General features: G+C 36.1%; 1 protein-coding gene across 2 annotated transcripts; it reads left to right on the top strand.

Annotated features, from left to right (window-relative positions):
• The first annotated feature begins 369 nt into the window (after positions 1-369).
• LOC306866123 (serine/threonine-protein phosphatase 2A 55 kDa regulatory subunit B alpha isoform) lies at positions 370-24,989 on the top strand. 2 transcript variants are annotated; one of them, XM_079411148.1, is made up of 12 exons: positions 370-485; positions 5,381-5,533; positions 10,819-10,950; positions 13,405-13,482; positions 15,470-15,567; positions 15,654-15,819; positions 17,435-17,547; positions 19,152-19,329; positions 19,489-19,653; positions 19,773-19,942; positions 21,407-21,498; positions 23,648-24,989. In XM_079411148.1, exons 3-12 carry the CDS (start codon positions 10,944-10,946, stop codon positions 23,925-23,927), a joined length of 1,347 nt encoding a protein of 448 aa, XP_079267274.1. In that variant the 5' UTR covers positions 370-485; positions 5,381-5,533; positions 10,819-10,943; the 3' UTR covers positions 23,928-24,989. The 2 variants fall into 2 exon arrangements, with proteins under 2 accessions (XP_079267274.1, XP_079267273.1); XM_079411147.1 differs by lacking the exons at positions 370-485; positions 5,381-5,533 and adding an exon at positions 9,484-9,709.
• The last annotated feature ends 474 nt before the right edge of the window (positions 24,990-25,463 follow it).

Raw genomic sequence — 25,463 nt, 5'->3', positions numbered from 1 at the left:
TTTTAATCAACTGTGTGTTTTTGCATGCATAACATTCTAACTGTGATTCCAAAAATGTTAAACAATACTAATAATAATTTCTACCACATAATTCAATTCAACATAATACATGCTTTGACGTTGGTAAATTCAATAATGTTTGATTTATTAATGAGTCAGTTCTTCTTTTTACTGTAAACAGGTGAAACTCATGTTTGTGAAATGTTATAAGGCTCCGCTCGTCCCTCATATCTGATATCTGTAAGCCAGCCCTGTGAAAACATATGAGAGTGTTTCTCTGATAGCCTCTAACTGTGCCTACACACACTGTTCACAAAAGCTGTTTACGACAATCTGGATCATATTGAAAAGATTCCACGTCGCCCTGCCAGAGTTATTTGTGGTCTGGACAGCGTGAGCATGTCCCTGATGCTTCTCTTGCTTTTAATGAGATGATGATCCACGGCCTGCCAAAGCACTGCATCTGTTATTCAAACAACACTAAGGTGAGAGTTTCCTATGAAAGCTTATTCCCATTCCCAGATTAATGTGATGTCTTTCCATGTTTTAAAGAGGTTTTAAATCAAGATCCTGAAATATGGTTGTTTTGGTCACAATATGACGTACATGTTGTGCTATCTATCTATCTATCTATCTATCTATCTATCTATCTATCTATCTATCTATCTATCTATCTATCTATCTATCTATCTATCTATCTATCTGTCTGTCTGTCTGTCTGTCTGTCTGTCTGTCTGTCTGTCTGTCTGTCTGTCTGTCTATTTATTTTCAGCTTTTTGAAATAGTGCATGTGTGTTCAAAAGGTTTTTTTTATATTTCTAAAAATGCTGTTCTCTTCAACTTTCTATTCCTCAGAGTCTTGAAAAAATGTATTGTATCAGATGTATCAAAAATGTATAAAAAATAACTGTTTTTAGACTTTTAAATTGTTACAAAAGATTTCTATTTAAAAAAAAAAAATGCTGTTATTTTGAACTTTCCTCAAAGAATCCTGTAAAAAGTATTGTATTAAATGTATCAAACATTAAAACTGTATCAAAAATTTGAATAACCATTTTCAACATTGTTAATAATAATACATGTTTCTTGAGCAGTAATTCAGCATATTAGAATGATTTCTGAAGGATCATGTGACACTGACTGGAGTAATGATGCTGAAAAATTCTACTTTATATCACAAGAATAAATATATTTTAAATTGTAATAACATTTCACAATATTACTGTTTTTACTTATAAACACAATACATAACAATATGTGTTTAACACTATAAACACATTTATGGTGCCTTTTGTATACTTTGGAGCCTATATGGTAAAGAGCAGCGTTAGCATACTTCAAAATATCTCCTTTTATGTTCCACACAAAAAAAGATATGAGTTTCTAATGACATGAGGGTGAGTAAATAATAAATCATTTTTGTTTTGAACTATCCCTTTATATTAACTTAAAAACATCCTATGTAATTGCCCTTCTTGATATTGATAATTATAAAAACAGAAACCCCAGTAGCTGCTGCAATAACACCACAGAAACGAGTAGTCAGTGAAAGACAGTGTTTTGGAGCTCAAATTCAAAGGCGTGTGAACGTCGCCACTCCTCTGATGATATTCGTGAATTCCAGAGCCAGTGATCAGGCCTGTGCTACCCATGACCCTCATAAACAAAGGCCATCCAAGCCCTCACTGTGATAAGTCTGCTATCACTCTCCACACTTCAATGGGCTCTGGAAATACATTCTCTCTGTCCCGCAGGACCTGACCTTTTCATATATGAGCCTTTGAGTTTTTCTATTAGCTCTGAGGAGATTACACAGACTCAGGTCTTTCACTTCTGACTGCCATTCTTAACAATTTCTTTGGACTTGACCAGATCTGATCCTCTGGATCTGTATACATATTAAACAGGATCAAATATTTCCGTATGTATTTGTGAAACCAAATTGTTGCTTGCTGGATGATCTGTGGAATTTAAGCCATCTTAAATTGCTCACCAAAACCAAAAAAACTTATTTTGTTCCTCAGGAAAAAAGTCACACAAGTTTTGAAATGACAGAATTTACATTTTCCCTTTAAATTCAAAATGACAGGCAGCTCAAATTCTTCTGACTGACTAAAAAATAGTGGTCAGATTCTTTGATGTGATTGTTTACAAAGTCTATGGCTGTCAGAGAGGCAGGTATGATATGTGTCAGGTAGTAGGGACATTTTCTGCATGCTATTCCATAAAACAAAACACTTAGAAACCCTTGAAGGCACTTTGTGCCTCCAAATTCTGTGAGGATACAATGTCGCATAAAAGCTGTACTAAAATATGCTGACTCCGACCTTCTTTTGCACCTTGCTGGCTTTGGTTGTGTTCAAAAATGCAGCATCAAATGCTAGCGTTCCTGTAGCTAAAACAGCCTGAGGCAAACAGCACCAAAAACATGGGTTTGATGCCTGGGGAATGTTTGAGCGGATTAAATCTATACCTTTAATGCAAGTGGCTTTGGATAAAAACCGTCTGCCAAAGGCATTAAAGTAAATGCATCTCAGTTGCTTTTGTCAGTGAGTGTGTGCAGGGGAATCATCTATCACTTGTCAAGCATGTGATACACAGTTTTTTTGCAGTTTATTCCACCAATACTTTATATTTAATTATATAAGTTATTGCATTTATTCATCTGTCTGACTATTTATCCATACGTCTGTCGAACTAACAACTAACTAATTAACCAACTAACTAACTGTCTATATGTCTCTCTATGTATTTATTTATCCATGTTCGACTGACTGACTAACTAACTAACTAACTAACTAACTAACTAACTGTCTCTGTCTGTCTGTCTATTTATCCGTCCATCTGTCCAATTAACTAACTGTCTCTATGTCAGTCCATCCATCCAACGAACTAATAACACTAACTAGCTAACTGTCTCTGTCTATCTATATATCTGTCCATCTTTCCAACTAACTGTCTCTGTCTGTCTTTCTGTCTGCATCTCTGTCTATTTATCTGTCCATCTTTCTAACTAACTAACTAACTAACTAACTAACTAACTAACTAACTAACTAACTAACTGTCTTTCTGTCTGTCTGTCAATCAATCAATCAATCAATCAATCAATCAATCAATCAATCAATCAATCAATCAATCAATCAATCAATCAATCAATCAATCAATCAATCAATCTGTATTTCCATCCATCCAACTAACTAACTAACTAACTAACTAACTAACTAACTAACTAACTAACTAACTAACTAACTAACTAACTAACTAACTGTCTCTGTCTGTCTGTCTGTCTACATCTCTGTCTATTTATCTGCCCATCTTTCCAACTAACTAACTAACTAACTAACTAACTAACTGTCTTTCTATCAATCAATCAATCAATCAATCAATCAATCAATCAATCAATCAATCAATCTGTATTTCCATCCATCCAACTAACTAACTAACTAACTAACTAACTAACTAACTAACTAACTAACTAACTAACTAACTAACTAACTAACTGTCTCTGTCTGTCTGTCTGTCTACATCTCTGTCTTTTTATCTGCCCATCTTTCCAACTAACTAACTAACTAACTAACTAACTAACTAACTAACTAACTAACTAACTAACTAACTGTCTTTCTATCAATCAATCAATCAATCGATCAATCAATCAATCAATTAATCAACCAATCAATCAATCAATCAATCAGTCAATCAATCTGTATGTCTGTCCATCCAACTAACTAACTAACTGTCTGTCTGTCTGTCTGTCTGCATCTCTGTCTATTTATCTGTCCATCTTTCCAACTAACTAACTAACTAACTAACTAACTAACTAACTAACTGTCTTTCTGTCAATCAATCAATCATCAATCATTCAATCAATCAATCAATGAATCAATCAATTTATTACTTTGTACGTCCGTCCATCCATCCAACTAACTAACTAACTAACTAACTAAGTCTGTATAGACTTCTTTTTAGACTTTTTAAACTTTTAAAAAAGTCAAGCCAACATTCAGACTTTGCTTTTCTAGTTAAAAAACATGCATTTCACTTCACTTTAATTCCACTTCTTCACATTTGAATTTGAATTTCAGTTTAGCTTTCTGATTGATACAAATTCAGTTTAAATCCAAGGAACTGAACTGGAATTTCAAAGACATTTCCAATATCAGTTCTGACTGAAACACAGCTGACCTTTTGTAGCTTCGTTTGCTTCTTCAGATGGCCTCTGAGAAGTTAAAATGATTTTAGTGCAACGTATCTGGGAGAAAAGGTTTTCCCAGAAATATTCCTCCCAAATAACACTTAATCCAGTTACGTCTGACTGTAAATAACAGCTATGGATCATTGTCAGATGATGCATATTATTATTCAAGTGTCTGTGCGGGCTGATATGAGGGTTTTTGACTGTGTCAAATTCAAGGTAAACCAAGGTAACTACTGTATGAATACAGAATGTTGTTTTCCAAGATTATTATCCTGTATGAGACGTACTGTGATAATTTGGCGTCATGCTAGAATATTGAACACATTTAAGGAAGACTTTTCCATCCGATTACAGATCTCCAGACTGCTGCTTTCCCCTAAAAAAAATATCAGTATCGGGATGCACGACACTCCAGAGTGTGAAAATGAGCGGCGCTTCATAATGAAGCAGAAACACTTGCTCACTAGCGGGTGAAATATAACAGTGAATGAGCTTAAAAAACTGAGGGGGGAGGCTTGCACTAATAGGCCTTCTGGAAACTCCACTCAGCCCCTCGAGACGGCAAAGTACAGCCCTTGTAATGAGCTGCGGGAAACTGATGTTAAAGAAGAAAAATCCTGTGAAGGTAAAACGATCAAGGGTTGCTCTCCTGCTGAGCCCTGAGGCCAAACCGACACAGAGGAGCCGAAATGAAAAGGGAGGTGAGGAGGTGGAGGCGATGAATCACATCTTAAAATATGAAGTGACACACGTCGGAGTGGTACATGCCAGCAGCGGCGTTATCTGTACCTGACATCTCTTAGTTCAGTGTTCTCTGTTGACATAAATGCTTTGAGTTATTTAGATTGGATACTTCAAAAGGGAACATCTATTCTCCCCAAACGTCCTTATAAATCTACGACGTTAATGTGAAAATGCTTCCATATGTCATGAAATGATATACTAGAATTGTGCTGAATAAAACATGCAGGTGCTCGCTAATTAGAATGTCAAAAAAAACACATGGCGGCTTGTTACCAATATAACGCCATTATGATGACTGTATGTTTACATATCGCATAATAGCCATACCAGATGTCAAGTTGTAGCGCTCTAATTAAACACCTGCTGGTAACAAACCATATAATACTTTCAGATTTGTCATATCTGTTTTGATCGTTTAATCGGGAAATATTTTTCACACAGGCTGCGAGCTCGGAGGAAGTGCTGGTCTTCTCGTAAACAAAATTAATGATGTGTCAGAGACCAGACTTACTACTGTGGATGGTTTTTGTGGAAGTGGACCACACTACAATCGAGGTGGCTGTTCTGTTTAACCCTAAACGGCAGCATAAAGAGGTCAGTACTCCAGGGAGGTGATTATCTTTTTGTCTGCTTAATGGTCCTCATAGACAGGCCTTAATGAGAAACAATGAAGGGCCATAAGACCCCACATCTCCATATCCTCAAAGGAACCTTACAAGGATAGCGTTTCACTGGATACGCCCGTTTCCACTGGCTGTCGTGTAATTTTTCATTGTTTATTAATCATAATTGTCAAAATGACTGTTCTTCATTCTTAAATTCTGACATTTAAAGGGACAGTTCATCCAAAAATGAACATTCTGTCATGAAAATGGGGTGGTGATGGCGCAGTGGATAAGACACATGCCTTTGGTGTGAGAGACCCGGGTTCGAATCCACTGTGAGACACCAATATTTCCCTGAGCAAGACACTTAACCCCTAGTTGCTCCAGAGGCGTGCGACCTCTGATATATATAGCAATTGTAAGTCGTCAGCATAAATGAATAAATGTAAATGAAAATAAAGTCATGAAATGATGACAGAATGCTCATTATTGGATGAGCTGTCCCTTTAAGTGATCTTCACAGTCATGAATCACAATAAGACATCCTGACAGCTGATTATTACTTGGCACATCTGATGGCATTAGAAGGTCATAATCAGGCTACGTTCACATTAAAGTCAGGGTAGGCAATTTCAGAGAGGCTAGCAATAGCATGCTAGCTTTGAAAGCATAAGATCCCACCCTCCCTGAAAATCACTCTCCAAAGGTACACCTCCTCCAAAACACATGAACACACACAGGCAGACCAGAGGCTAACCAGAACACTATAGATCAAAGCACATAATATTACAATAACAACACCTTCCATTCTTGCTTGGCCTGCAAAAGCATAACGGGAACACACTGATAACATATCATATCTGCGGAAATAGGCTGCGGTATGCTGACAGGCAAGTAGGACAGCTTATCGTAGTTCTCAGACCGAGTGATTGGAGGAACATTTTATAGTTTTACGCCTTCCATATTTAAACTAGTGAGTGGTGGGATATTTTACTAATAACAGAATAATTGTGTGAGAACTTTATTATATCTGGTCTCTCTGTATCATCTCAGTGAGCTTTAATGACTTTTTATGCATATGCAGCAAGATGATTTAAACAATTTCAGACGTGTTGAGAACGCATACACTGTTTCTCAAATATATCTGGATTCATGTGGATGCAGCTTCAAACTTTCCTTGAGAGATAAACCAGATAAACCATTACTCAATTATTGTTTGTTTAATTAAAACCAATGTTAATTGTGACTTGAGTTAATTGTGATCTAAATGGCATCTGGCGTGCTAATTATGCTACTGAAAGAAGGACATTCTTATCACCAAATGAGTTCCACAAACACAGTCAACAGCAACACATTCTGTAGATGAGCATCTTTCTGTGCATGCCACTTGTAAATATGGACAGTGATGAGCATCTCTCATTGGCACCAGGGTTATTATCCAAGTCTAAAATGAAGATTGCTTTTAAAACGTTTTAAATCATGAAACTGAAAAACAATAAAGCAAAGAAAACAAAATGCTGTAATGAAAAAGCATCACAATTTTCAGTTACAAATTCTATAGTAAAAAAAAAAACACATTGTTTAAGATTAATATATTTGATTAATGTATTATTAGCCAACTTATCATGTGATCTCAACATGTCTGCCCCCATGAGAGGACCCACTCTGCAACACAAAAAATAGATAGCTAGATAGAGATTGATTGATTGATTGATTGATCTGTATCTACTGCAAGTTAGAAGGCTATCAGTAGTGAAAGTGCTCATTTAAAAAGCTCACGGGTACTCATCTCATCTCTCTGAAACCCACCACATGAAATGTTTCAGGGCTGTTTACAAAAAGCCCAGCTCTGGCACACTGCAGCAAGGGCAATCAGAGCAGATATTCCTCGGTGGAGGGAGCTTCTCTCTGGAATGGATGACTGCAGTGGTCAAGTTCGGAGCCCTGGCAGCCCGAGTGTCCTGGAGGTCTGGCACTCGTGTGTGAGCGTGCCTCTTCACTGTAATTAAACCACCGTCCCTCAAAAGTCTGTCAACATCAGAGACCGATCCAAGAGCATCTGAATGCCAAATGCACTGCCCTCTATAGTCTGCTGGTAGCACCCAGGCTGTTTTTCTTCTCATATCTTTAAACTTCAGTGCTAAACCTATTGCAAATATCAGTAGTGAAGTGTATTAGATTTTAGCCACCATCACATTGAGAAGGCGAAACGATGTTGCCCTTCTTCCTGGTTGCATCTAATGCTTTTCTACTCTTATAAGGCCGCTATTGGCAACGCTTATCCATTTAGACTGATCCAAAATCAGTTTTGAGGAAATAATGCAATATTTATAGTTTATGGTCTGCGAGAGAAATCTGCTCACTGTTCAACAAGGGTGGATCAATAATGTAGTATTTCGATGGTGCAAGACTGCCACCTGCTGCTAGTTTCTCATTTCATCCGTGCTGTACACATTTGTTAGGAGTTTTTGAGCAGCACTGCCAATAAGTCTGTTGGATGGGCAATGCAACCATCTGTTACCATATTCCTTGCTATGTTTACCAGAACATCCTTCAGAATGTGCCGTCCCCTAATCGCTGTTTTGGCACACGCCGAGAATCTGTATTCTTTTATTCTTTGTAATCTCGTGCCCATATGTAAGTTGATACGTGATTTAAAAGATGTTCTGAATGGAAAGAGCTCAATTAGTCATGCCAATACGTGTCACAAACGTTGTTTTTCGCAACATTTTGTCACTTGTTTTACAGAACGGCAGCACAACCCAATTTAACCTGAGGTACAGCTCAAAGGTCAAAAACTCATTTCTCACACAATGACTGCCTCTCCTTTACCTTGTTTACTGATGCATTTTTGGTAACACATTATTTTAAGGTGTCCTTGTTGCACTTACTATTACGAATAAATTTTGCATAATTGCATGCAACCCTAAGCCAAACCCAAATCCTAACCTTAACCATAAGTACATGTAGTTAATTAAAATTACTCAGTATTTAAATGTGTAATTACACTGTAACAAGCACACAAAATAAAGTGTAACCATATTTTTTCCCCATTTCCCATTCCCAAAGAATTTAATTTAAATAATAAACAAGTCCATTCTACTCGTGAATCAAACCAACCAGTACTAATATTATATATTTATTTATTTATTTTATTTCTAATATGGATTTATTCATTTTTATTACTATTACTCTCTGTCTCTCAAAAATGAAGAAATGCTTTATTACTGTACATAACAGTTTTTATTGCTGTCTGGCTTTTAGCCAACAGCATCATGCATACTTACATAACAAAAAGAGATATATTGTTTTTGCTGAGCCTGTCAGTTGCCTGTACCTGTTCTGGGTGTGAGAAATAAATAAAATAAAGTTTTGTTTCTGGGTGTAATTGAGCTTGTTTAGTAATTAAAGCTAAGGTCAATGAGAATCCCTGAAAGTATAACATATTTTAGACAACTTGTTAATTGTAGGAGTTCCAGTTTATATATAGCCTATTACTGAGAAAAATATTACAATTACAAAAAAAAAATGTTTTTGGCAGTCTTAGGTCTTTTATTATTTGATATTTTAACCAAAATATATATATATAAATTACATTTACACAAAAATCAGACAATCAACCACATACATACATTATAGTACACACACAATTTAAAAAAATATGTTGCATTTAACTATATTTACACAAACATTCAACCATATTATGATAGTATAAATGCTGAATGCTTGTGTTCGGTTTGTAATTTAATAGCGGCCCACACTTTTATTTATTTATTTTTTTAATTGAATGCTTGAAAAAAATAAAATATAGACAATTGTCATTGTCAAAACATAACAATACAACAACCGTTCAGGGACATTCAGTCTTTCAGTCCAAAGGAAGTGGCAAGTCCTTCAACAAAGTCATTGTTCTTATTGCTTTTAATATTGCGCCATTTTGAATATTGAGAGAAGTGCAGGAGGATAGAGCTGTGAGGAGGGTGGGTTGCAGGAAGAAAGCGTTAAGATCTTAAGATTTAGACGTAAACGAAAGGACTACCAAAAAGAGCTTCTTTCTGAGGTCCGTCTTCATCCATTCCCAGACGAACTGCTTGCAATAACACAAACCCGGCAAAGTTATCTGGACAGTTCTGTTACCAAAAATTAGCAGCAGCAGCAAGCGAAGGTAAGAGCCGGAAGTGGCGTAATAGCGGGCCTTTTCCTTCAAAATACAGCTAGAATAATCGAAGCTTTTAATAAAATGTAATATACACATCGTTATAAGTTTTAATATGCCTGCATTTTAAGTATTAATACTTCAGAGTATTATCTCATAATCTACTTTATTATAATTGTGACAAAAATTAATGTCACATAAAGATTAATAACTAAATAATGTGTTACTTTTTTATGTAATGAAACATATTTTATTTTCAAAATGGTGTAAACATATTTTATATGGTACATCAATTATTTATCTAGATAAATTGCTCTAAAATAAGTTGGTTTACTGTTTCACTTCAGTGTCATTTATTAATAATAGATTTGTAAATTAACAGATGTAAGGCAGATTCAAAATGTATAGTTTTTAAGTATCCCATTAGTTTTATTATTATTAAAAGGGACATCTAATGTTGGCACATCATGCATCTTTAAGCATCAAGCATCATTAGATATAATATAAATGGGCATTGCTCTGTGGCAATTAAAACCAAACTCTTGAGATGCTTGTCATATGAAGCTCTTTGGCATTATTTTTCAACCTTTTAGGACATGCCCCCCCCCCCCCCCCCCCCAGGTTTGTCTAATTTCACTCAACCCCCCCCCCCCCCCCCCCCCCCACCAACACCCCGCGAGAGCCCAAAGTGTGCGAACATCATTCACATATTGTTTGCTGCGTTTCCAGTGCGTAGCATTAAGAAACATAAGTGTGATAGTTGAGCCTGTTTCTGAGATAACAACATGCCAATCCGTGGTACAGATTTCTAGAAAATTTGCGTTGTGAAGATATATAGTTTATGAATGCATGTAAACAGACAGGACCCTAGAAGGGCCTCCTGGAAAACTATTATTTAAAAAAAATAGGTGACTTTTGGTGTTCCCAAGATTTGCAGAATAGTTAATGGAATCAGTTCCTTGGACAGTAGATACACAGGACTTTTGTCAGTTTGTTTTCTTGTGTTTACTTGCTTTACTAAGTCATAGAATGCAGGATATCTTGCTGTCAATCTGATAATCACTCACTTTTGAAATCTAGTTTTTTGTTATTAATTGCATTTCTGTTCCATTTTTCAGAATATCACGTCCAAGCACTTTTATTTTGGAAAACTGCATTTCCGGCGACTCTCTTGGAAATCTTGCTCTGGTCGCTGCCTTCATACTGCTTATCAAGACTAGGGTCAGACATCGCCGCTCTCGCCATGGCAGGTAACTTGGCAAGTTTATGAGCTGCTCAAGCAAAGGTTGTATGAAATCAGTTATATTATAGCAATAGCTTCTATTTGTTACAGTGAGCGCAGCGGTTGTACTGAACCGCATCATCGGCGATACTGATCCACTGACAGTAGCCTAGCCACTTAGCTGCCTCGTTTCCCTCCAGTTAGCCAGCAAATCGGCAAAACTGATTTCTGTCGGGTTTTATTCGTGATGTGACGATCATTTGAGTACTGAGGCTCCTCTGTGGTCGTGAGTGGCCCAGAGCGCAGGGTGTTTTAGTGATGAGCTGTATTTGCGTGGAAATCTGTCCGGCTAAACCCACTCATCATTTGTTAGCGGGATGCGCGGTGGGGCTACGTGATTTTTAATATGTCGGTTGTAAAAATGAATGAGCATTGGGTAACCGTTCCCGCTTCTCTTTCTCTGTGTATATGCATCACCTGGCCGGGTGTATAAATGTGCTCGACATCTCGGCCTCTTTAAATCACCTTCATTAAAGTAGCGAACTTAAACCGGCTTCTGCAGAGTCATGTGCAGTCAAACCGCTGCGCGCTTCCCTCCGTGACTTTAAACCGCTAAAACCACCACCATCCGCAGCGATGAAAGTCCCCAATATGTTGCTGGTTCTGAGATATTCAGTCGTATTTTCAGATTTCTTCACAGAACAGAAATCGTACAGATAAGTCGTGACACTGAGGGGTGGGAGGATTCACTGATTGAAAAAATGTATTGTGTTATGTATTTGAAAGTCTGTGTGTGCAAATATATATATGTATGTATGTATGTTCAGAATCAGAACTACTGAAAGTATGTAGATTATTGTTCAGATACTGTAAGAAATTGACTCAAATGTCTCTCTCTCTCTATATAGTCAAAATAATAATTTGTTGGCATATTAATAAATGAAAAGTAATCTGATTTCTGACAAGAGACATTCCCCCGGTTTCACAGACGAGGCTTAAATCTAATCCCAGACTAAAATCTAAGTCTGAGCTGTTTTAACTAAAATAAACTTGCTTTGACTGATCTTAAAATATATCAGTGCCTTTATTTTGTCTTAAAATGCACACCAGTAATGTTTTTTTCTAAGGCACGTTTATAAAAATTACTTAAATGTCCTAATTGAACTATGGCATAATCCTGGTTTAGTCTAAATCCTGTCTGTGAAACCAGGCCATTATTTATTTTCTCTCTCAGTATTTCTATTCTATTTGATGTTTTTTGTGCAAAATCACTGTTTTCTTATTCAGGTTTCTTATTGAGAGTGGGAAAATAGTTTATTTATTTTTTGGTGAACTGTTCTTCTAAAAATGCTGCCTTTATTGTATTTACTGTAAAATAAAGATTGGCATTCTTGTTAGTTATAGCAAAGTCCCTTTAAACCAAGTCATGTCACTCGGCGGCCATCTTTGAAATGCTTCTCGGGCATGCAAGTGCAGCTCCTATTTCTTTTAATGGGGAAACATCAAATTTGCCAAAACTGTTAGCCAAGCTTACTATTAAATTTCATACTTGAAATCACCAATGAAATCTGACAACAACTGTATCATAAATGTTGTTTACTTTGCTCAAATAGTGTTAAAAAAAGTTACTTCTCAGGCTAGACCAGCCAGTGCGCATACGCAGTCCTAGGCGCATGTCTCAGACTGTTTCTATAGCAACCGAAACTTCTAAAGGCAGCTGCAGTGATGCACAGACTTTACCGATTAGCGATTGGCTCTTTTGATCAGAAGGCGGGGCTTTGTTCGATAGAGCGCCCAAAATTGAGTGTTGAATTTTTTCCCCATTCATAACTATACGAGTGACACGTCTTGGGTATCATAGATATTTATATGTAGATGCCTCATTAGTGACCGTTTCTATGGGCCGCTATATGTAAGCCGTTTTAACTCAAATTTCTTAAAATGATACTCGAGTATAGTAGTGAAGTACTGCTACTCAAATACTTTTCACCTCTGCTAGGCTTTGAGCTCATACTAGGGCGGTTGTTGTTGCTCTTATTGGGTCTCCTGTAGCCACTTGTCTCGTGAACAAACCCAACCAGTTTGGCGCTGCCTCAAACGGCCACTCGGGAGTTGCCTCAGCCCGTTTCGCCTCTCTCATTAAAAAATGATGCAAGAGCTTTCATTTAAATTTGATATGGATTATTGCGATTGTAGACAGTATTTTCATTGTTTTCTTTTTTGTGTGATGAAAGGGCAAATTTTTGTCAGATGAGAACGTGCTGCCTTATTTCCTACTGTGAATTCCTACTGTGCATCTTTCTTGTAGTACTACTCTTGTATTTTTGTGTGTTTGTTGTCATACGGAATGATGATTTTTAAATCAAATCCAATACTAGAGAATGTCAGCAAATTAAAAAGTTCCTTAGAGATTTATTTTTGTCCAAGATTCATTTTTATATGTGGGCTGCAACAAACTTTAAGTGGTGTTTTGTGGTTTCAGGAGCCGGAGGCGGGGGAAACGATGTGCAGTGGTGCTTTTCACAAGTGAAAGGTGCGATCGATGATGACGTAGCTGAAGGTGAGTACCTTTCCAAATAGTCTCTTCCAGTCTAATCAGGTGACTTTATGGACCAGACTTTATGTGGAAAGTCAAAGGTGTGTAAAAAGTGATAGTTTGTCCCCAGTGACATGATAGATACTATAGAGTGCAACAGTTGGGATCCAGAAGTAAAAACCATCCATTTTCTCCATTTTTAACGATAGCTTATAAACCTTTAAAGGCAGGCCTGTTGTGAGCTCCAATGTTTTTAAAGAATGGTGCTTTTGTTGAAGCCATCCGTTCACAATATTTGAACTTTATTTTTTTAAATAATCACATTTTGCAGCTGAATTCATGGTGGAAAACTACATTACCCATGATGGTGTGCAGAATTACACCAATCAGTGAGTTGCAGTGAGCAAAGCATGCCAAATGAGCTTTGCAGGGCGTGTCTACTCACACAGCAAATTACATAATCGAGTGGCTCTCAATAAATTTAAAATATATTATTCTATAGAAATAATTAAGCTATAAATTATTTTTATAATTCACCATTATGTATTTAATTTGATTGGCATTTTACAATGCTTCATGGGATTGTAGTTCTTTCTATTATTAGTGCCATTTTCAGTTGCATTTTTGCTTCAAATTAAAGGTTTGCAATATTATGATTCATCTTGTAGCTGGTTGGTTTGATTCATTGTTTATAACTCTTTAATGAACACTTTAAAAAAAATAAATGAATACTTATATTAAATTAATAAATATATCATTTTTTATTTATTTTTATATTTTTTTTCATTTATATCAATACATAGTAATACATATCAATATTTATGATCATATTTTAACAGAAAGAAAAAGAATGTAATATTCCACATAGTGAATTCGATTTTTTTTTCTTCCCCACAAGATAATCTAATTTGTATGGGTTGATTAAAACACATGATAAAAAAGAACAGATTTGTTCAAATTATTTGAACTGCAGCTCTCTGCGTGTTTGCGACTGAGACTTAAATCGGAAAATGAAAATATTCCAATCTTCTAGTATTTTGAAGAAGCCTCATAAATAGTTTGGCTAATTTATTCTTGCTTTGTGCTGCCAGTAATGTAATGCTTCCAGCTGTGCTTAACACATCTTTCCATGTTTAAATCCATTTTTCCAAACAGATTTTCCTTCAAAATCATTGTGAAACTGCAGAAAAATTGTCTAAATGAGAAACTTAACACATTTGATGCATTCTATCCGTGTTTTGGTTTAAATAAAATCCTAAATGAAATGTCTAAACTTTCGTTTTGCGTGAACTATCCACATTACATATTGCCACTCTTTTGCATTTTTGTGTTGCGACGTATTGTAACAATATATTATTACAACCAGTTAAATTATTTTTATTACACAGAATTTATCATAAATGTTTAATATATCACCCAGCCCTACTCCCTGCCATTTATAGCTGTAGATATAGTTTTAATATTTGATGATGCCACATGGATAATAAGAAGGTTCTTGTGCAAACCTAAAGTCCAAGCAGATCTTTGCCTCCAGTCTCCAGTTTGTATATGACAGGCCTCTTATCAAAGTCTTCTGGCCTGATTCAGTGACTTTGTTTGAGTTTTGGCCCTCAGGGAGGTCAGACTTATACAAAGGGCCATTGCTTTCTTTTCTCCTGCTTTCTTCTGCTCTACTGGTTTATAAAGGGTTAAATTGCTGTGAGTCAGTCTACAGCCCATCAATGACTGAGGCATCTGTCTCTGGAGCATATATTGCGGCAGGAATCTGGGTTACAGATCTGCATGTCACGGTGCCTTTTTATTTAAAGATGTATCTCGTTGAGTCACTCAGTGACTCTCTGACTTTCGAGGCTAAATGTGTTTGAAGCAAATCGCACATTAAATTATGATGGCAGAGGGTGTTTTTGGCAAGATCCCAGTGGCTGTTGAGATGGATCAGTTGTGTGTATCTTTTGGGGGGACGAGGGTAGAGGAAATCTGACAGATGTTTCTGTTTCTGCCCGTCCTACAGCCGACATCATCTCTACTGTGGAGTTCAACCACTCAGGGGAGCTGCTAGCCACAGGGGATAAAGGCGGTCGAGTTGTCATCTTCCAGCAAGAGACTGAGGTGAAGGATCAGGCCGTTTCATAGTAACATTCAATCCGGTTTCATTCCCGGTTATGTCTTAATAAAAATGTGCTTTTTTTTCCCAGAACAAGAATCAGCCACAGTGCCGTAGTGAATACAATGTTTACAGCACATTTCAGAGCCACGAGCCTGAGTTCGACTACCTGAAGAGCTTGGAAATCGAGGAAAAGATTAACAAGATCCGCTGGCTACCACAAAAAAACGCTGCACAATTTTTGCTGTCAACAAATGGTTAGTAGAGCAGTGGGGCTGTTTGGAGTCTTGCTGTTAGTGCAGACCAATCAAATCCTTTTATTTCACTAAAAGATGGAGATGAATATGTAATGTGAACCTTGAACCATAGGAGTTCATAATAGAAATGCTGGGGGTTTATTAGATATAAAATGCCAGATTATGTAATTTATAATTCAAAACAAAATAAAAATGTATAATTCTAAAATTCTCCCCCAAAAAATGGTTTATAATAAAAAAAAAGTACAAATTTAATTCTAAAATTCTCCCAAAAATTTTGTAATTTATCATTTTAAAAAAGCCAAATGTAAAAATCTCCTTCTAAAATGCATCCTTTTTTCATATAAACATATGTATTGCATTTATTATTCATTATTAGGCCTATATGTATTTTTTTAAAGTTCATGTTAAATTATTTAAAAAATAATTGTGTATGAGTATTTGCTGAGAATAGCTACCAGATGCAGATAATTCTAAGGTAATAATAAAGCCTACAGTAAAATAATAAAGCCTACAGTAGATTAGGTTTTATTATTATTAATAATTTATTTAGTTCATTTAAAACATAAAATATGTCTGTTTTGGTTCATTCATTTATTAAATTGTTGTCAATACAACTATAGTTGTTATTATATTTTTTAGCTTACAAATCTTTTATTTATTTATTTTTTATTAAGAATTAATACTAAAGGTCAATGCACACTGAGTCCGAAATTTTGGCGTTTTTCCGTATTCCCCATCCTTTACTCTCAAAATGCATGCTATGGATGCGAAAACGCAGAAAATCAAACCTGATCCGAATTTTTTTTGACGGACGAAAGTTTCAGAGGCAGTGTGCAAACGTGATTGACACAGCGTGAGGTCGTAATTATTTTTAACGTGCATAAAGTTTGGATGAAAATTTCGGACTCAGTGTGCAGTGACCTTTAACTTGTATATGGTTTTATTTGACCCTTAAAATCAAGTAAACTTAAGTCTTTGCAAACTGCAACATTGCCGTCCTGTAACACAAACTCAAACCTGTATCATTAATTTATATGGAAATGCATGCTGGGATTATTATTTTAATCACTTTTGAATTGAAATGTTAAACGATTGCTTGACACCTTTGGGGTTACTTCTTTTGGTTCTGTGGCTTTAAAAATGCAGCACCATACAGACTGATTTATACTTGCAATGCAGTCAATACCAAATCCATATTTTCAACTGGAGATGCATTTAATAACTGTGAGTTGATGTGAGCTCTGTAAATTCTCCAGATTTTCCCCTGACTCACTGATGCGTCTCCATGCTGTCTAAAAATACGAACTCTCCGACGTGTTATGCAACCGGTGTGTATTTAAGACTTGAATGGACTGAGTGCTGATCTTCTGTTCACCCACACACTGGAGGAAGATATTTGTGGGACAGAGTTCATATTAGACGTGGGAAAAATGTCCAGATGTTTTTAAAATTTGGTGAACTGTCAAGTTCATTTGTTATGCCACTCAAGCTACCTCTTATTACTCATGGAAATAGGCTTGGGGATTTTTTTTGTGGCTCAATTATTTTTAGCATGAGTCAGAGGGCAGATCCCACATTAGAAGGTGACGTTATTCTGTACTTTTGATTGCAGATAAAACTATAAAGTTGTGGAAGATCAGTGAACGTGACAAGAGGCCAGAGGGATACAATCTTAAAGAGGAGGATGGGCGCTACAGAGATGCTGCTACCATCACAACTCTACGGGTGAGTCACGCACGCTTGTCCGCACTATACACTCAAGAACACACAACCAAATATAACTATAGAATTTTTAGCAAAAACTGGTATAATTTATACACACAAAAATTCTTTGCATAAAAACAGAAACTGGCTTGGTGTTAAAAAACAAACACTCAAGAATAGGGCTGGGAAAATAAATTGACGCATTGCTGAATCATTTCTTGATTCGCGTCGAGTCTGAGATTTTCTGGAGTGCATCTCGATTCTTTCTCTAGTTGATTCTGAGCTTAGTTTTGAACAGCATATGGAACCGCATGCTTTAGAAACAGATGTACTCTGTTTGTTTCCAAATCCTTACACGCAATCATTCATAAAATGCGAATCGATTCTGCATCGATTTATCATCGCAGCCCTATTTAAGAACAAGGTATTGATGTCAAATTTACCCATATGTAATCATATGTTGTTATAATCAAAGATTAGTGAATGTTATAACCGTTTTTATGCATTTACGCTACCAATCGAACATTTGGGGTTAGTAATATTTTTCTTTTCTTTTTTCTTTAATAAAACACAGTAAAAGCAATCATAGTGTGATTATTAGAATTTAGAACTGTATCAGCAACCATTACTCCAGTTTTCAGCATCACATGATTCAGAAATCATTCTAATATGCTGATTTGCTGCTTGAGAAATTTGATCAGTGTAGAAAATGTCGTGCTGCTTAAAACATTTTTAGAAACTGTGATGCATTTAGTTAATTAGAAGATTCAAAAGAGCAGCATTTATTTGATATAGAGATATTTTATGACGTAAATTTCAAATAAATCAGTCGTTTTAATACAAAACAAAATCACTTTTGTTCAATTTAAAGGGACAGTTCACCAAAAAAAAAAAATTGGCATAAATTACTCACCCTGATGTTGTTCCAAACCTGTAAGACCTTTGTTCATCTTCAGAACACAAATTAAGATATATTTGATGAAATCCGAGAGCTTTCTGACCCTACATAAACAGCAACACAACTGAAATGTTCCCAGACCCAGAAACGTAGCAAGGATATCGGTAAAATAGTCCATAAGACTTCAACCGTAATTTTACGAAACTACAAGAATAAATTGTGCGCAAAGAAAACGAAAATAAAAACTTTATTCATCCTCCTCATCCCGTCTGCTTGCTCTATTTCGGTTTTCTTTGCGCACAAAAAGTATTATTGTAGCTCCATAAAATTTACAGTTAAACCACTGATGTCACATGGACTTTTTAACCAATGTCTTTGCTATGTTTCTGGACCTGGGAGGAACATCTCAGTCAGTTGTGTTGCTGGCTATGGAGGGTCAGAGTGCTCAAAGATTTCAAAAATATCTTTATTTGTGTTCTGAAGATGAACGAAGGTCTTCTGGATTTGGAACGGCATCAGGGTGAGTAATTAATGACAGAATTTTCATTTTTGGGCGAACTTCTCCCTTTAATGCATCCTTGCTGGTAAAACCAACTTACTAAACCCAAATTTTGAAAGTTAGTATATTTTTGCTCTCCATTTGTGTTTTTGCTCTCAATGACTCTTATATATTCAAGTAATTATGTTTGGCTGAAATGGCAAATGAGCATGTGACCTGTTTGTGCAGGTGCCAGTATTCAGGCCTATGGATCTCATGGTGGAGGCCAGTCCGCGGCGGGTCTTTGCCAACGCCCACACCTACCACATCAACTCCATCTCAGTCAACAGCGACAACGAGACCTATCTGTCTGCAGACGACCTTCGCATCAACCTGTGGCACTTGGAGATCACAGACCGCAGCTTCAGTATCCTATAAAGTGAAATAGGAATTATTTTGCAGGATATGAAGGAGCATTGTTGTTGGGTATTTGTCGATTTGGGTTGTGAATGTCATGTTGAAATCTCTCCTGACTTCTCTCAGCGTGCCAGTTCAGCGACGTTATGTGGCTTTAACTCTGCATCAGACATTGTGGACATAAAACCAGCCAACATGGAGGAGCTGACGGAGGTGATCACAGCCGCAGAGTTCCACCCTCACCAATGTAACACGTTTGTCTACAGCAGCAGCAAAGGCACCATTCGCCTGTGTGACATGCGTGCATCAGCACTTTGTGACAAGCACTCTAAATGTGAGTGATATGAGCTAGCTACATGATATATGCCACTTAATCCAATTTGATTGTTTTCCAAATAGTAATGTCATGTGTTAGTCGCATAAAGGTGTTAATTTCTCCTCTGCTTTGTCTAGTGTTCGAAGAACCTGAGGACCCCAGCAACCGCTCTTTCTTTTCTGAAATCATCTCCTCTATCTCAGACGTGAAGTTCAGTCACAACGGCCGCTACATGATGACCCGAGACTATCTTTCTGTCAAAATCTGGGATCTCAACATGGAGAATCGACCCGTTGAGACATACCAGGTGAGTTCATAAATGGACAGAGTAGCTAGCTATAGTGGTCTTCATTTAATTTGTTTTTGCTCAGTTTTTCCAATGAACATATTACCTATAAACCCACAGCAGAGCTATTGTGTTATGCAGTGTGTTTCCATTTTGAATAAATGGGTGAACCAATGATTTAATGGCCCATTCATAAACATTTACTTTATTTCTAAACGAATCGCCCATTTAAACCAGACTCATGAATCATGAAATGAATGACTTTTTACCACTGTCCACTGGCAGTTTGTATTTATAGTATTTTATTTCATAAATTATAATTTCATATTTCCATCAAATAAAAAAAAGCATTAAAGGGATAAGTCACCTAAAAATTAAACCAATTTTATTTCATTTAGTGATTTTGCAAATCATGTCTTGTCCAAAGAGGTGGAGTTGGGTTTTTTTTTTTTTAGAGCAAAATAATTATATTTGTTAAAAACAATGAATTGACTAAAGCAACATTTTTGAAAATAAGGCATTTAAATAACTGACTAATAACATTGTCATTGCCATTAAAATTACTGAACCTAAACAGGAGTCTGGTTTAAAAAAAAAAAAAGTAATTTAAAAGAAAAAATGTAAGATGGATATCATGCAAAATAAATGGATGGATGGATGATAGATAGACGCACATGCACACTTTCTAGTCATCAAAGAATATTGGAAAATTTATATTGGTTTAAAAAAAAAAACAAGATCACTGTCTCAACCAAAATATTAAGCAGTCAACTGTTTCCCCTTCAAAATTCATAAATGATTCTTGTGTAGCAAATCAGCATTTTAGAATGTAATGTATATATTTAATGTGGTAAATAAAAATTGACAGTACGTGGGTATTTTTTGCTCAATGACACACACCCATACCGAAATTGTGAATTTCGAAGCAGTTATGTGCATTTTCTTAAACTGTATTTTTGTAATATGTATACATGTTTAGTTTACATTTTATAACAAAACATCTAAGTATCATCAAGTTACGTTTCCCACAAAGATTTTACTTATGAATTGAAAAACCAATTGGAAAATCTATGACAAATTGCATTTACATTTTAGTCATTTAGCAGACGCTTTTATACAAAGTGACTTACAAAAGAGGACAATGGAAGCAATCAAAATAAACAAAGAAAAGAGCAATGATATACAAGTGCTATGACAAGTCTCAGTTAGCCTAAAGTGGTAAATCAGTAAATTAGTCTTCTTTAGTCAACATTAGGGGGCGCTGCGTGCACTATGTAAAGGTGTAGGTTTAAGGTTTACAAGTTTTGCTTCAACCGATTGGGAGTATCTTGACACACCCAGATATTTCTGATTAATGTTCATGGCTTAGATGAGGTCAGCATGGATTACGGAGTCATTTTTCTGTACGTGAGCATCAGGTTGATTCACTGCCTCTGACACAATGTTATTACTGGAGATCATCGTGTTGTGTGTTTGTCTTTGCAGGTTCACGAGTACCTCAGGAGTAAGTTGTGCTCTCTCTATGAGAACGACTGCATCTTTGATAAGTTCGAATGCTGCTGGAACGGAAATGACAGGTTAGACTTTTCACAAGCATGTATTATATCATTTACATAATAGAAGTGTCCTACATTTAAACACTTAAAAATACCACTAGCTTACACTCTCAGACTCGTATAACGGTGTCAGTCAAACAAGAGTTTCTGGAATCAGCGCCTTTGCATTTGTCAGCAGAGGAAAAATGGTGCTCTGTTGTTATTCCAGTTCTAAACTACTATTTTCCCACAAAATCAGGAGTCAAGATTCACGTACAGGTATTGCTCTCTAGTACTCTTAAAAATGTAGGGATCCATAATGATTTTCATATTTTTCAGTTGAACTCTTTATTCATCCAAGAATCTGAATAATATGTATTGCAGTTTCCACAAAAATATTAAGCAGCACAGCTGTTTTCAACATTGATAATAGTAAGAATTGTTTCTTAAGCAGCAAATCAGGATATTAGAATGATTTCTGAAGGATCACTGAAGAAAATTCAGATTTGCATCACAGGAATAAATTACTTTTTGGAAATATATTAAGCAGAAAACAGCTATTTTAAACTGTAGTGGTATTTTACAATACTATTGTTTCTTTGTGAACATGAAACACTTCAAAAAAGTATTTTAACCAACCCCAAACATTTAAAAGGTAGTTCATAATAGCTATTTGTTTAAAGATTTTATACTATACATTGAAATATAGGAAGTCATCATTTTAGCTTGTAAATAAATTATGAATAACAAGAGTTTAGGAGAATATTGCCGGTTCTATCAAGTTAACTGTATTGTTTTGTTTGCCTGTTTTGAGAAAATACAGCAGGGTAAAATGTAGAAGCAAGCATTAAACCGCCATGTATAGTTATGAGATGAATTCTTGAATATGAAGTTTTGAGATTTAAAAGCTGACCACCAGTCAGACAGTAATGTGGTAGTCAACATTTAGGCCATCCACTGAACCTGCGTGACTCCATTGGGGCCCAGACTGGCTTTTATCTGAAGGGAACCTCTAATCACTCTCAGACAGACTGAATGCAAGGGCAGTGGAAGATTGGGTTAGCATGTCATGAAGACACGTGCTATCAAACGCCTTCTTCCTCAACTAAATTATTTACCAACTTTAATCAGGCCTATAATTGGACTACTAGCCAACCATCCTGTCTCATTCCTAGAAATCTGCAGTTTTCTCATTACTAGCCTTGAACTAGCTGAGGCAGCACTATAACACGCAAGTTTATATGTGAATTGTACTTAAGAAAAATGGTATCGTTGCATCCCTAGTTTTTTTTTTTTTTTTTTTTTTTTTTCAAAACCAATCAGATCTGAACCTGATCATCACAGAATAGTATATGCACAATATTGGACTTGGATCGGTCTTATCTGACTGATGCCAGAACCGGCAGAAAATGCCAGTATTGGAGCCGATACCGATATTGATTATCGGATCGATGCATCCTTAAAAAACAGAGATGTGGATGCCAGAACTTAACATAAATATACAGTTGCAGCTTTTTTATTATTTTTATTAAAGTTTGACAGATTTAACTTGGTGTTTTTTTTTCTTTATGAAAGTATTTCATAAACTGAAAAATTAATTTAAAAAAAGTTGATATAGAGAAATCAAAGATTATCAGTACCTTTTCCACAAGCTGAGGTAAATGCTAATTTATAGAAGTTGCGCTCAGTGTCATGTAAACAAACACAAAACACCACCATGGTGACAAACATGTCACTAAAATAATGCAATAAACATTCATTTAACTCAAGGTGTATCAAAACACTAATGTACATAATTGAAAAAAATGAACAGTGAAACTTATTTCAATGTAAAAGCATCAAATGTTAACTTAGATTCGGGTAATGTCAATTTACATTTTGTCACTAAGTTATAAGGTAATTTGCACTTTTTCACTTGTAAAAAAAATTACATTTAACAGTATTTTACTGTAAAATTACCTAATGTCTCATAGAAAAAGATATATAAATCGTTTTTATTAATCCTTTTATTTAGCAAGTATGCATTAAATTGATCAAAAGTGACATTCAAGACAAAATAGTAAAATAAATGTTGTTCTTTTGAACATTTTAACATAGCGTTTTATAGTCTGGCCGTAAAAATTCCAATCTTGTTTACAGTGAGGTTTATTAATGGTACTGTCTTTTGTCCGGTTCTCTTCTTTTGTCCCAGCGTGGTGATGACTGGATCCTACAACAACTTCTTCCGAATGTTAGACCGTAGCCAGCGGCGGGACGTCACCCTGGAGGCTTCACGTGAGAGCTGCAAGCCCCGGCAGGTCCTGAAGCCACGCAGGGTTTGTGCGGGCGGCAAGCGAAAGAAGGATGAGATCAGCGTGGACAGCCTGGACTTCAACAAGAAGATCCTACACACCGCCTGGCACCCGCAGGAAAATATCATCGCCGTGGCAACCACCAACAACCTCTACATCTTCCAGGAAAAAGTGAACTAATACTGTCGTCATGGGGAAAGAAAACCTCCGAACCTCTCTCTCTCTATGTGAAAATGAAAAAAAGAACTAGCAAAAATCATTTCTGTGACAGCCACCATCATCACATAACCAACCTTGGCCTACTCCAGGACAGAATGAACTAGTCCAGCCAGCTAGCGGCTGCCAATACTGAGTAAACAGGTTCAAACTGGTCTGGAGAAGAGCGCAACCTGGCCTCGGCCTCTGTGGCACCATGACACGCGCCTTGCTCTGGTGATGTTGTGCCAACCTGTGTCTGTACCCTCCATCCCTTTCCCTTTACCCACAAGTCCGAGCCCAGGGACGAAATGGGCAGCAATCTGACAGTTTTCCACCATGCGTTTTTTTTTTGTTGTTTTTTGGCTTTATTTTTTTTCAAGTTGTCTGTATAAAAACTAATTTGAACTCATGTGTCGCTGTGTCCTTTAATCCTCCATATGTTTTTCGTGCCATTGTAACCGTTTTTAATCTTCTCAGAGAAACTGCCAAGTTGTTTAGTTTGTTTTAATTCTGTTACAAGAATAAGTGTTTTTTTTTTTTTTTTTTTTTTAGATTTTTTTTTTTATTTTACTACTCATTACATTTCATACTGTCCCGCTACACTCCATTACAGCTACAAAAGGTTTCGGTTGTTTCTTTTCAGATATCCACACCCTCACAATCACATTGGCCCAAAGAGCTTTTCCTGTTCTTTTTTTTTTTTGTTTGTTTTGTACCTGTAGTAGTTTAACATCTTCACTTGTTCAAGCACATACACTCCAGTTGGACTACTCGCTCATGTATGAGTCATTCAGCCTTACAGGGTTTATTTTCCTTTGTGATCCATGCCCAACTTCTGTCTTCACTCTCTCTATCTCAAGAGTTATAAATTGAGAAAGATTATAGAGATTATGATATCAAAATGGTATTTATAAACGGAACAAACAATTAAACGAGTTGTGTCCTCTTCTTTGAATTTGCAAAGCATGCCTGGAGCAAAACTGAAAAGCTTTTTGAGTGTGACGTCAAACTAATATAGGATATTAAAGGCTTTTGAGAACCATGAGGGATGTTCTGCAGTTGACCATTTGAATATTTGATGATGATTTTGAACGTTGCTTCAAGGTTTTTGGAGCTAAATATCCTCTAAGATTTGTAAGATCATAATAGAGTAACAACATTGATCGGATCGTTTTAATACCGGATTAAACTAAAAAATACAGCATGGTGAGGGCAGAAATATGTCCACAAAATGAGACCTCAACATGCCAGGGATGTATGGCAAGCTGTTTTATCATTTTATTTTAAATTTATTCATTTTGCTTAGTTATTAATTATTCGAATAGTGTCAGGGGGCATTTACACAACACTTTTTTTCAGCTAAAAAAAAACGTATCATTAGACATTTCTTTTACAATGAATGGTTAAAATGACAACTTTACTGTTCAAATGAAAATCGTAATAACAGTAACTTTATCTATTTTGTAAATGCATATTATCGATCTAATTATGAACATAATCCGTGTATAGCTTTCTACC

Source organism: Barbus barbus, assembly GCF_936440315.1.
Source record: "Barbus barbus genome assembly, chromosome: 47".
NCBI classification, from domain to species: Eukaryota; Metazoa; Chordata; class Actinopteri; order Cypriniformes; family Cyprinidae; genus Barbus; species Barbus barbus.
The sequence above is the reverse complement of the archived record's forward strand: the minus strand, read 5'-3'. Positions and strand labels throughout refer to the sequence as shown.

Coding starts and splice junctions, on each gene's coding strand:
- LOC306866123 (XM_079411148.1), top strand. Junction 13,483..15,469: donor CGATGATGACGTAGCTGAAG/GTGAGTACCTTT, acceptor CCCGTCCTACAG/CCGACATCATCTCTACTGTG. Junction 21,499..23,647: donor TGCTGGAACGGAAATGACAG/GTTAGACTTTTC, acceptor CTTTTGTCCCAG/CGTGGTGATGACTGGATCCT.